Below are 13,094 nucleotides of genomic sequence, written 5' to 3' on the forward strand. Positions count from 1 at the left end.
AGCTGTTTTTTTGTTCAGAAAACACCATATCAAACTGATGATGTATGTTTAGCGTTGTATTGCAGTGATTCACCGGAAATACAATGATACCAAGTCCAGCACATATGTCAAGGGTGGAAGAAAGTTTTCAATGCATTATGGACTGGGAAGTGTAACTGGGTATCTCAGCCAGGATACGTGCACAGTAAGTTTGGAAAGGAGGAGAAATGAATGGCTGCCACCGACAGATTATATAGTTTTAAATCATCTGATTTGCTCTTCTGTCAGATTGGAAGTGTATCCGTAAAAGATCAGGTGTTTGGTGAGGCCGTCAAGATATATGGAGCGAACTTCGTTGGTGCTAAGTTCGATGGAGTTCTGGGAATGTCTTACCCAACGGATGATGCCATGAGCCCTGTCTTTGACAACATAATGAAAGAGAAGCTGTTGGCGGAGAATGTTTTCTCCTTCTACCTCAACCACAAGTGAGTGGCGATAGTGAAGTGGAACGCAGATCATTATTGTATTTTATACATATTTATCCAGAAAGTCCCATTGAGAAGAACTCTTTCCCAAGGGAGATCTGAATGAGCTGTAGTTAACATGGCAGTTTTAGAATCTACTTGTGCCACTGGAAATGTACTGCAGATGCTGTCTTCTGATGGGCGCTACTGTTCTGTGACAGGATCTCCTCCAACCAGCCAGGGGGACAGCTAGTGCTGGGAGGGACTGACCCTGCATACTACACTGGGGACTTCCACTATGTCAACATCACCACAAAGGACCTCTGGAACATCCACATGGATGGGTCAGTGCTGCTAACCAGTGTATTTATTATAACCAGTGTATTTATTACAGCCAGTGTATTTATTACAACCAGTGTATTTTATTTTAAAGTAACTGTCCATTGTTTTCAGATTTATGAAATTACAATATGTGTGAAATAGTTTTTTCTCCCAAAATGTTTTAATTAAGTATGTTGAAAATCAATTTTTCTGTTTTGGAAGGGTATCGGCATATCCCAGAATAATGTGGGTGTATACCGGTCTTGTCACGGTTGTTGTATGAAGGAGTTCCACATCTTTATTTCTATGTGAAACTATGCAAGACAGACAAACTATAAACAAAAAACAATAAACCGTGACGAAGAGGTCCATCATGCATAAACTCAAAATAATCTCCCACAAACACTAGTGGGAAAAACAACAACTTAAATATGATCCCCAATTAGAGACAACGATGACCAGCTGCCTCTAATTGGGAATCATACGAAAACCCCAACCTAGAACACAACATAGAAAATGTAAACTAGACATAAACCCCAACATAGAAAAAAGAAACTAGAACCAAACATAGAAATAAATAAACTAGACAAAATCCCCCGGTCACGCCCTGAACTACTCTACCATAGAAAAATACGAGCTCTCTATGGTCAGGACGTGACAGTACCCCCCCCCCCCCCCCCAAAGGTGCGGACTCCGGCCGCAAAACCTGAAACCAAAAGGGAGGGTTGGGGGGGTGTCTAGTCTTGGTGGCGGCTTTGGTGCAGGACGAAGAACCTACTCATCCTGTGGATCCTCCCACATCGGAGGCGGTTCTGGTGCGGGACGAAGAACCCTCTCATCCCGCGAATACGCTAGCATAGGAGGCGGCTCTGGTGCAGGACGAAGAACCCTCTCATCCTGCAAGCAATGCAGACGTCGAAGTTCACCAGTCTCCATTAACTCTGTACATGATGACTCAGTTGCGACCAAGCAATGTGACTGCTACATCGAGGGTGTTAAAACCTCACTGGTGACTGACACTGAAGCAAATATGTCACTTTTGAACAAAGCCACTTATGACTAATTCTTCTCACGTTCCACTCCAGAGACCAGCAGTATTCCTCTACAGCTACAACCACACACCAATCTCAATCATTGAGACTGTCTCACTGCCAGTCTGTTACAACAAAACCACACCGGCCAGCCAGTTCTACGTTGCCTGCACCAGAGCCTATGGAGTACTCACAACTGTTTAAGGGGCCAGGTCACCTCAGAGGTTTTGTCCACTGGCCTACAGTCATCAAAGAGGTCAAGCCAGTAATCTAGCCATTGTGGAGGGTTCCGCTGACCCTTCGGGAGCCCATTGACAAGGGACTTGACAACCTACTTGACGCCTCGCCATGGGTCTCAAACCTGGTCGTTGTGCCCAAGAAAAATTGTGATCTTTGGATCTGCATGGACCTCAGGGCCGTGAACAACTGTTCCTCTTTGACGGCTTCTGAAAAAAAGATGCACCATGGACATGGACTCAGGACTGTCGGGATGCTGTACAGGAGCTCAAGGTGCAGCTTACATCGACACCGACACTGGCTCACTTTGACACATCAACACAAACGATTGTCCCCTGTAATGCCTCGACAGTGGCCCTTGAAGCTGTTTTGTCTCAACTGCATGGAGGCGTGGAACGGCCAGTGGCCTTTGCCTCACGGGCCTTGTCTCCGATTGAACAAAAGTACTCTGTGGGAGAGTAGGACGCCATGGCTTGCATGTGGGCGTGCGAGCGCTGGCACTTGTAATTGTAAGGCAGAACATTCAAACTCCGCACAGACCATCAAGCCCTCACAGCACTGCTGGCCACATAGGGCTCCGGACATAAGCCTCTATGGCTCTACTGGTCATTCATGACTTGCATTCGAAATGGGCAGAAGCCGTGCCGTTGTCCTCTACTACCACATAGATGATCATCCAAACACTGGATAAGCTGTTCTGTCAGTGGGGGTTGCCCAGCACAATTACGACAGACAATGGACCCCAGCTTGTCTCGAATAATCTGTCTGTGTACCTTGAAAAGCAATCCATCAAGCACGTCTGGACGGCTGTGTACCACCCTCAAACAAACAGGGGGTGGAAAGCTTGAACAGAACCCTGAAGGAAGGAATACGAGCCAACTTGTCTGAGGGATAACTTTTTGACGTGGCTCTGTGCCTTTAAAAAATATAGATATATTTCACCATTATTTAACCAGGTAGGCTAGTTGAGAACAAGTTCTCATTTACAACTGCGACCTGGCTAAGATAAAGCAAAGCAGTGCGACACAAACAACAACACAGAGTTACACATGGAATAACAAACATACAGTCAATTATACAATAGAAAAAAGTATATATACAGTGTGTGCAAATGAGGTAGGATAAGGGAGGTAAGGCAATGAATAGGCCATAGTGGCTAAAAAATTACAATATAGCAATTAAACACTGGAGTGATAAATGTGCAGAAGATGAGTGTGCAAGTAGAGATACAGGGGTGCAAAGGAGCAAAATAAAGAAAATAAATAACAGTATGGAGATGAGGTAGTTTGATGGGCTATTACAGATGGGCTATGTACAGGTGCAGTGATCTGTGAGCTGCTCTGACAGCTGGTGCTTAAAGCTAATGAGGGAGATATGAGTCTCCAGCTTCAGTGATTTTTGCAGTTCATTCCAGTCACAGGGCGGCAGGGTAGCCTAGTGGTTAGAGCGTTGGACTAGTAAATGAAAGGTTGCAAGTTCAAATCCCCGAGCTGACAAGGTACAAATCTGTCATTCTGCCCCTGAACAAGGCAGTTAACCCACTGTTCCTAGGCTGTCATTGAAAATAAGAATTTGTTCTTAACTGAATTGCCTAGTTAAATAAAGGTAAAAAATAAATAAAATTGGCAACAGAGAACTGGAAGGAAAGGCTGCCGAAGGAGGAATTGGCTTTGGGGGTGACCAGTGAAAAATACTTGCTGGAGCGCATGCTACAGGTGGGTGCTGCTATGGTGACCAGTGAGCTGAGATAAGGTGGGGCTTTACCTAGCAAAGATGACCTGGATCCAGTGGGTTTGGCGACGAATATGAAGCGAGAGTTTCCAGTCTAACCTAGGTATTTATAGTTGTCCACATATTCTAAGTCAGAGCTGGACGGGCGGGCAGGTGTGCCTTATACTACTCCACATCAGGGTTATTAAGCACTCCACCACTGGGGTGTCTCCTGCCTCCATTTCACAGAGACAAATCTGATTCTTCATGTTTTGAATCCTTCAGTGGGGTCGATCTCCAGCCAAAAAAAACAGCCCTCTTTCAGGACCCTGTCTTTCAAAGATAATTCGTAAAAATCCAAATAACTTCACAGATCTTCATTGTAAAGGGTTTAAACACTGTTTCCCATGCTGTTCAATGAACCATAAACAATTAATGAACATGCACCTGTGGAACGGTCGTTAAGACACTAACAGCTTACAGATGGTAGGCAATTCAGGTCACCATTATGAAAACTTAGTACACTAAAGAGGCCTTTCTACTGACTCTGAAAAACACCAAAATAAAGATGCCCAGGGTCCCTGTTCATCTGCGTGAACGTGCCTTAGGCATGCTGCAAGGAGGCATGAGGACTGCAGATGTGGCCAGGGCAATAAATTGCAATGTCCATACTGTCAGACGCCTAAGACAGCGCTACAGGGAGACAGGACGGACAGCTGATCGTCCTCGCAGTGGATCGGTACATCCAAACATCACACTTGCGGGACAGTTACAGGATGGCAACACCAACTCCCCAAGTTACACCAGGAATGCACAATTCCTCCATCAGTGCTCAGACTGTCCACAATAGGCTGAGAGAGGCTGGACTGAGGTTTCCTAGGCCTGTTGTAAGGCAGGTCCTCACCAGATATTCACAGCAACAACGTCACCTATGGGCACAAACCCACCATCGCTGGACCAGACAGGACTGGCAAAAAGTGCTCTTTTGTCATACGAGTCACAGTTTTGTCTCACCAGGGGTAATGGTCGGATTTGCGTTTATCATCAAAGGAATGAGAGTTACACCGAGGCCTGTACTCTGGAGCGGGATCGATTTAAAGGTGGAGGGTCCATCATGGTCTGGGGCGGTGTGTCACAGCATCATCGGACTGAGCTTGTCATTGCAGGCAATCTCAACGCTGTGCGTTACAGGGAAGACATCCTCCCTCATGTGGTACCCTTCCTGCAGGCTCATCCTGACATGAACCTCCAGCATGACAATGCCACCAGCCATACTGCTCGTTCTGTGCGTGATTTCCTGCAAGACAGGAATGTCAGTGTTCTGCCATGGCCAGCGAAGAGCTCTGGGACCTGTTGGATCGGAGGGTGAGGGCTAGGGCCATTCCCCCAGAAATGTCAGGGACCTTGCAGGTGCCTTGATGGAAGAGTGGGGTAATATCTCACAGAAAGAACTGGCAAATCTGGTGCAGTCCATGAGGAGGAGATGCACTGCAGTACTTAATGCAGCTGGTGGCCACACCAGGTATTGACTGTCACTTTTGATTTGAACCCCCCTTTGTTTAGGGACACATTATTCAATTTATGTTAGTCACATGTCTGCGATACTTGTTCAGTTTATGTCTGTTGTTGAATCTTGTTATGTTCATACAAATATTTACACATGTTAAGTTTGCTGAAAATAAAAGCAGTTGACAGTGAGAGGACGTTTCTTTTTTGCTGAGTTTATCATTAACATTATATCCTAAAGTCAGATTTCGTAACCTAATACATCCAATAATAATCTCATCAAACTTTACATTTCGTCGTCGTCATCTTCCAAGTTGTTTCCGCGGGAAGCAAATGGGTAAATTAGCATGACACGAGCTGAATTAAATAGAACTAAAAGGCTTTGAAAATAAAAGCTCGCAGTACGCTCAGTGCGCCGTTCTTTGAATAATGTTGTGTCTATATGTATGTATTACAATTAATAAACTTCAACAGTATTTACCACTCCTACTACTGGGACATCAATGATTACACATTGTAACTATGCAATAGACTAGAAACATGATTGAAGTAAAGGCTGATTTGTAATTCATATATACAGAAAATAAAACATATGAATATCTAACTCCCTTCATCTGATGTCACAGGATAGTATTTCAATGAGATACTTAATTTCAACCAGTTGAGAATGTGAAAAGCTTTATTGAAAGTTAATTATCCAGGTGTTATAAATACATAATACATGCATTATAATTATGATAATTGTAATATTATAAATGCAATTTCAATCTGTACTTCAATGTACATATGGTGTGCATCATAAAACGAGGAAGAAAGACGAGGTGGGAGAGATGTGTAGAAGACAGAAAGGGAAAGCGGTAAGAACAGAGGCAGACAGCATATGATTAATGAATTACAGTGCTACCCTAATATTCTCTCAGTTCATCACAATTACAGTGTCTCTAGTGGTGTCTCCTAACCAGTCTTGGGCCCTCAGTTGGCCTGAAGGTTATCTTAAGAATGGGTGAGGTGGCGATGATGGGACTGGCTTCCTCTCTCACATCAAAACATACCTGCAGACGAGAGACAGATGGATAGAGAGAGAGCATGATTAAGCCTTGTTTTTTTATTCTAACACAGTCAGTCATCATAATCATCAGGAGGTGAAATGCAAAACTGACCTTGGATCATTAACTCTGGGACTACTACATCTCGATCTGTATTTCAATGTAAAGCATCTCTTTAATAATACTTCCTGTTGACCCGACCAGGTGACCTCTCACCTATGATCATGCTGTGCCCTCTGTCAGCCAGTTTAGATGCGGGAGGGGTTCACCAACAGCTGATATAACCTACAGGATTTAGGAAAAGGGGGAGAGGCATGAAGTGAAGGAGAGAGACTGTTATTGTGTGTGGTCTCACCTGGTGTCCACACTAAGTGGCTACAGAGTACTTTATACTGAAAAACAGACACATGAGGACAAACAATTGAAGATAGTCATTATTAAACAAATACCACTTGAAGCTTGATGATGACTTGATCATTTCAACCAGCTGTGTAGTGCTAAGGCAAAAACAAAAATGTGCACATGTCTTTGGAGCATTCCGATATGCCACAGCTGGTGAGGTATCAGGTTCGCCTCTGTACATAAAGGGTGATTATTCCAACTCTCTGAAATGCTGCAGATCTGCCCACAGATGAGGTAGGAACACATATCCCACACAGAAGAGGTGGATAGAATTCAACAGGTCAAGGTACCCTTCTTCCTCCAAACTGTGCATGTGAGACAGGTTCCATGTACAACAAGACAGGCAGAGAGGAAGAGAGAAAAAGAACACAACAGTTTAATTACCTCTGGTTATGGACACTTGCCAGCAATAAAGCTTCCACGGCCTGTTCTTTGGACAGTGAACATCTTGCAATATCTACATTTTCAACCCCTTGATCAACTCACACTCTGAAAGTAAAGAAAACAGCTTATTTTTTGTAGATATGAAAACAATAACTGAGACATGACCGTTCAATCTAAAGCAGCAGATGTCATTTTCAGGATACGTCAATACAGCACAGAAAGCTTAACACCAGACTGGTATTGTGGTTGTTCATTAGGTGATGGGAAATATGCAATTTGTATACAAAATAATATACATACCTTCTTTGAAAATCCATCTATACTGCCAAAGATGACAATGTTGTATCTTGAAAAAATGCATTAGAATTAAAAGTGAAATGTTTGACCTATTAACATGCTTCATTATTACCAGTTGATGAAGAACTCCAATTTCATACATCAGTGAAAATTTGTCTACGAATAAGTAAGAATAAAAAAAGTTAAAATAACTTCTTAGATTTGATGGAGACATTATACATCTTAGTACCTTATCAATTTATGATTTGTATCAATGTGAACGAGAGACAGGGGAGCAGAAACAGTATTTTCTCTGAGCAATGCTACGAAGCTGGATCATTCTGGCAATGATACCTGCACCATCTACACGCTGTAAAGACTCCCTAAACTCTTTGCCATTGTACACGATGGCCCATTGCTCTGAGACTTCCTTTGACCATTCTAAAGCCGGCATGGGGCATCCTTCACTTAATGGCGCTGACTTTCTGGTCTAACTCTTCATCTGACATATCAGAATAGCATTCCCTGACAGACATATTGTGTTCTTTCATCCTTCTGTAAAAAAAGCTAACTGTTACAATGTCATGAAATATGATTATATATCGGCTATGAAACAAATAGGACATGGCCTGCTTATGAGGTGCCATGAAAGAAAGTTAAATTAATTCAACTAAAAATGGTGAAAATAGGTGTTCGGAGCTAAATGCTTTTGGTTAGCTTGAGAATAATAATTGCATGCTTTATCATTCTACTGTATGTATGTATGAATGTAATATAGTAGAACGTTATGAACCGACACTGAATCGTAGGAGCTAACTGCTAGCTATGTAAAAGTTGGACGGAAGAACGCCCAGTGCTGCTTACCTGAGATGCCATCATCACACAGTCCTTCGTAGGTGTCCGCTATGACTTCCTTTGTGTCGGAAAGAAAGGCTGAACCGTATTGGTTGTAGCCAAACTGACACTAAAACAATTGCAAAACGGAGGGTGGTTGATAGCGAAATTAAATTGGAGTTTGTTTTCAAATACATTTTTTGTTCTCTAAATATTTTGGCGGAATAAAATGCATGAAGTTTTGCTCCATTACAAAATATTTGATTGCAAACATTTTTTTTTACTTTGAAGCCTCGTTTTTGCCTTTAGAACAATCATTTTTTATTGAAAATAAAAGTTCTGCTCTTGACAAAGGCATCCGTTTGTTGCAAGTTGGGGAGGAGGGCTAATAGCTGAACAATAGACTATTCAACCTTTACTAAATAATAATCTAATATCCGAGCTAGGTGTGAAAAACACCCGTCCTATCACAGACCAGATTTGCCCTGACGACCAAGGGGGAGTTAGAGCACTGATTATGCTTTTGGGTCCCAATGCACTACTGTGTCTCTAACTGACAATGAATGGGCAATATAAACCAAATAATAAACTGATAAATGTGCACGACTTCAGATGAAACAAGCAGGGAGCAGGTTTCGAACACTCAATCTTCTTGCCCGAAGTCCAGCACGCTATCGATTGTGCACCAAAAGCATGCTCAAGCCACAGAGTCGATAGAGCGCGTCCTCACGGTAGCTTGCTACTCAATGTAATAAAGTAATGACTTTTCAAATAAGTTACCTTACACGTTATGTTGGCTGACAATTTGTTAGCTACGCTGTCCTTACGAACCACATAGCATATCATTACAGCAGTATGTACTGGTATGTTAGCTATCTACCTAACGTTAGTAGTTATACATCAAACTTGACAGTATATTAATGATAGGCTATCTAACTAGCCAACGTTTATTGACTTGATCATTCCAGTCATTCTTAGCTTAGCTAAATGGTTTAGTCGTTGTGTGTTCACAATGGACATTCGGGTGCTTTCGTAAATTCGCTCTGGCTCCAATTTCAGAGAACTCTCGTCTGAGTGTACCAGAGCACAGAATAATGAATTTACTAGCACTCAACACCTGTTGCATATGGCCGGTGTCAGTAAACGTCGACAAAAAAAAGCATAATTAAATTGTTTCCAGCAGCACAGTTAGTCACCAACGCTCTGGTTAACACAAAAACTGCCTAACTAGCTCTGCTAGGGCGAGTAAAATGGTCAGAGTGGTCTCATTTGTGTCTGGAAGTAGCTAGCTATTCTACGTTGTAGAATAATAGTGAAGACATCACAACTTTAAAATAACATATGGAATCAGTTAAGAACAAATTATTATTTACAAGGACAGCCTACTCCTTCCTCATGGTCGGGGAATTGAACCCCGGTGTCCCACGCTGTCACGATCATCATAATAACATTTGGACCAAAGTGCAGCGTGATATGGGTTCCACATGTTTATTGAATGAAACGCACAAAAACAATAAAGAACGAACGAAACGTGAAGCAAATGACGTGTTCACAGGCAACTACACATAAACAAGATCCCACAAAACACAGTGGGGAAATGGCTGCCTAAATATGATCCCCAATCAGAGACAACGAAAAACAGCTGCCTCTGATTGGGAACCATACCAGGCCCACATAGAAATAAACAACCTAGATTACCCACCATAGTCACACCCCGACCTAACCAAAATAGAGAATAAAAAGGCTCTCTATGGTCAGGGCGTGACACACGTGCCTGCAATATGGACGACTATCGAATGCTTCTCAAATATGACCTCTGGTGGTCAAACTAACACTAACTTGCATTAACAGAAAAAAATGGCTGACAATTAAATGACGTGCCACAGAATGCTTAATGACGCAACTTTTAAAGGAGGAACCACTGTACGCTTGTTTTTGTGTGAAGTCTTCGAAAAAGAAGAAACTGCATTAATAGGAACAGCACATACTAATATGAAAATACTACATGTCATGTCTCAAAATTGATATCTATCTTCTTACCTCTATATTGTTTTATGTTCTCCGGATATGAGAAGAAAGATACCGAGTTCAATGGAAAGCCTGTCAGGTAGCCTTAATTCTCAGACAGCATCCAGCCTAGCTGACGCGATGCTATTTACCAGATTTTTGACCCTTTTTTTCCTCTGGCCTGCATAGATTTAGTCTCCCTGTCATGCTGGTATAAAGGATTTTGGAGACAGGCACAGGAATACACAATAGGGGTTTTTAATACACCCAAAACAAACACGTACACAAAAACACTGGGCTGTACCCAAACAAAAGAGAGAGAGTAAACCTCGACACGGGACGATACCCGTAATACACAATATATATAGCACGCAGCATACCAGCTGCACCAACGTATAGGTACTCACACCACCAACGGACATGGGAACAATAACCGACAGCGAGAACAGAGGGCACATATTTAACATACTAATCAGGGGGAAATGGGAACCAGGTGTGTGTAATCAGACAAGACCTCCGGACTGGTGAACAGAATGAGCGTCAGTACAGGGGGGATCCGTGACACTCCTTAATTTTGACCATCCTACAAGAGTAAAAACTCTAATAGAAATCCAACGTATTATGATAGAGACATGAGGTTCATATACACAATTAGAGGATAATATACAAAATGTACATATTATTTTAGCCATTGGTCAGAAGATGTATTTTTAATTGAACATCCTATAGTTACTTTAATGTTTATTTAACAAGGTAGTCCCATTAAGGGCTTCAAGCTGCTGTCTTTTTCCCCCATCCCACACATACTTGAGAGATCAACTATACGTACACAATCAAACTCCTTAAAAATGACTGCTCCGCTACGTTCTATACTAAACAAAATATAAACACACATAAAGTGTTGGTCCCATTTTTCATGAACTGAAATCAAAGGTCCCAGAATGTTTTCACATGCACAAAAAGCTTATTTCTCAAAAATGTTGGGCACAAATTTGTTTACATCCCTGTTGATGAAAATGTTTCCTTTGCCAAGATAATCCATCCACCTGACAGGTGTGGCATATCAAGAAGCTGATTAAACTCCATGATCATTACCCAGGTGCACCTTGTGTTGGGAACAATGAAAGGCCACTCTAAAATGTGTATTTTTTCCCCCACAACACAATGCCACAGATGTCCCGAGTTTTGTGGGAGCATGCCATTGGCATGCTGATTGCAGGAATGTCCACTAGAGCTGTTGCCAGAGAATTGAATTTTCATTTCTCTATCATAAGCCGCCTCCAACGTCATTTTATAGAATTTGGCAGTATGTCCAACTGGCCTCACAACCGCAGACCACGTGTAACAACATCAGCCTAGGACCTCCACATCCGGCTTCTTCACCTGCGGCATCGTCTGAGACCAGCCACCCGGACAGCTGATAAAACTGAGGAGTATTTCTGTCTGTAATAAAGCCCTTTTGTGGGGAAAAACTTATTCTGATTGGCTGGGCCTGGCTCCCCTGTGGGTGGGCCTATGCCCTCCCAGGCCCACCCATGGCTGCGCTCCTGTTCAGTCATGTGAAATCCATAGATTCAGGCCTAATTCATTTATTTCAATTGACTGATTTCCTTATATGAACTGTAACTCAGTAAAACTGTTGAAACTGTTGAAACTGTTGTTCAGTATATTTCTCTAAATATTTGGGTGTCTTTGGCAGTTTGAGCGTTGGAGAGGATGTCAAGCTGTGTAAAGGTGGCTGTGAGGCCGTGGTGGACACTGGCACCTCCCTGATCCTAGGTCCCTATGATGAGATCAGTGCTCTGCAGAAGGCTGTAGGAGCTGTGCACTGGAACCGTGGAAAGGTAGAACATGACAGATGTCAGAAACTAGAATCACCTATTATTTTCTATCTCTTCTCTCTACAGTATCTCCCTAATCCTTTTCTTTAGAAAATGCATACCAACCGACGAGTATATCCTCCTGGTATCTACCAAACCAAAGAGGGTGAATATAATTGTAATCATGAAGCGAAATAGGTCCTCGAATAGCCATTTCACAACTCTAGAGATTCTGTTGACATTGAAGCATGTTAGCTATGAGAGGGTGGTTTTACTGTCTTTAAACGCTATCTGTTACTTGTTTCACAGTACACAGTTGACTGTGAGAAAGTGTCCTCCCTCCCCAATGTCTCCTTCACTGTCAGTGGAAAGGTCTACCCTCTGACTGGAGAACAGTATATTCTCAGGGTATGTACAGTACATAGCATATCAGGCAGTTTGTAAAGAACTAAATGCACTATAAATTTACTGTATATATATCATGTATATCATATGATACTGCAATGTAATGTTAGCATAGTCAGAGTCTAGGAAAGTAAAAGGCATATGGAAATATACAGTGTAATAATGTGGCATCATTATACAGGCTGTTAGAATAGAAACCTTGTTAATATATCTGTAGATGTCACTGGTGCTCCTTCTTACCTTCTTAACTGTGTGTGTGTGTGTGTGTGTGTGTGTGTGTGTGTGTGTGTGTGTGTGTGTGTGTGTGTGTGTGTGTGTGTGTGTGTGTGTGTGTGTGTGTGTGTGTGTGTGTGTGCATGATTGAACAGTGGACTACGAAGGGCAAGAAAGTCTGCCTTTTAGGATTTTCCCCCTCAGGCTTCCCTGGCTGGACCCTGGGAGATATCTTCATTGGAGCTTACTACACAGTCTTTGACCGGGACAACGATAGGGTGGGATTTGCCAAAGCAATATAAGAGGAAGGGAAAGTGGATACCTCGTCAGTTGCACAACTGAATACATTCAACCGAAATGTGTCTTCTGCATCCACATTTAATCCAAACCTTCTAGATAGCCCTGCCCAGTGAAATAATGTTGAAAAGAGTGTAATGCTAAAACACCTGATGGTATAAA

The 13,094-nt window shown here is 42.4% G+C and overlaps 1 protein-coding gene across 2 annotated transcripts in view; it reads left to right on the plus strand.

Moving 5' to 3' along the window:
• LOC115192717 (cathepsin D) overlaps positions 1 to 13,050 on the plus strand; it is a 26,350-nt gene extending 13,300 nt beyond the window's left edge. For both annotated transcript variants that reach the window (XM_029751507.1, XM_029751505.1), the window contains exons 4-9: positions 66 to 184; positions 268 to 464; positions 665 to 787; positions 11,897 to 12,041; positions 12,327 to 12,425; positions 12,791 to 13,050. In XM_029751507.1, the coding sequence (XP_029607367.1) occupies positions 66 to 184; positions 268 to 464; positions 665 to 787; positions 11,897 to 12,041; positions 12,327 to 12,425; positions 12,791 to 12,937 (830 nt within the window). In that variant the 3' untranslated portion in view covers positions 12,938 to 13,050. The remainder of the gene's footprint in view (positions 1 to 65; positions 185 to 267; positions 465 to 664; positions 788 to 11,896; positions 12,042 to 12,326; positions 12,426 to 12,790) is intronic.
• Positions 13,051 to 13,094: the final 44 nt, after the last annotated feature.

Source organism: Salmo trutta, chromosome 4 (assembly GCF_901001165.1).
Source record: "Salmo trutta chromosome 4, fSalTru1.1, whole genome shotgun sequence".
NCBI classification, from domain to species: Eukaryota; Metazoa; Chordata; class Actinopteri; order Salmoniformes; family Salmonidae; genus Salmo; species Salmo trutta.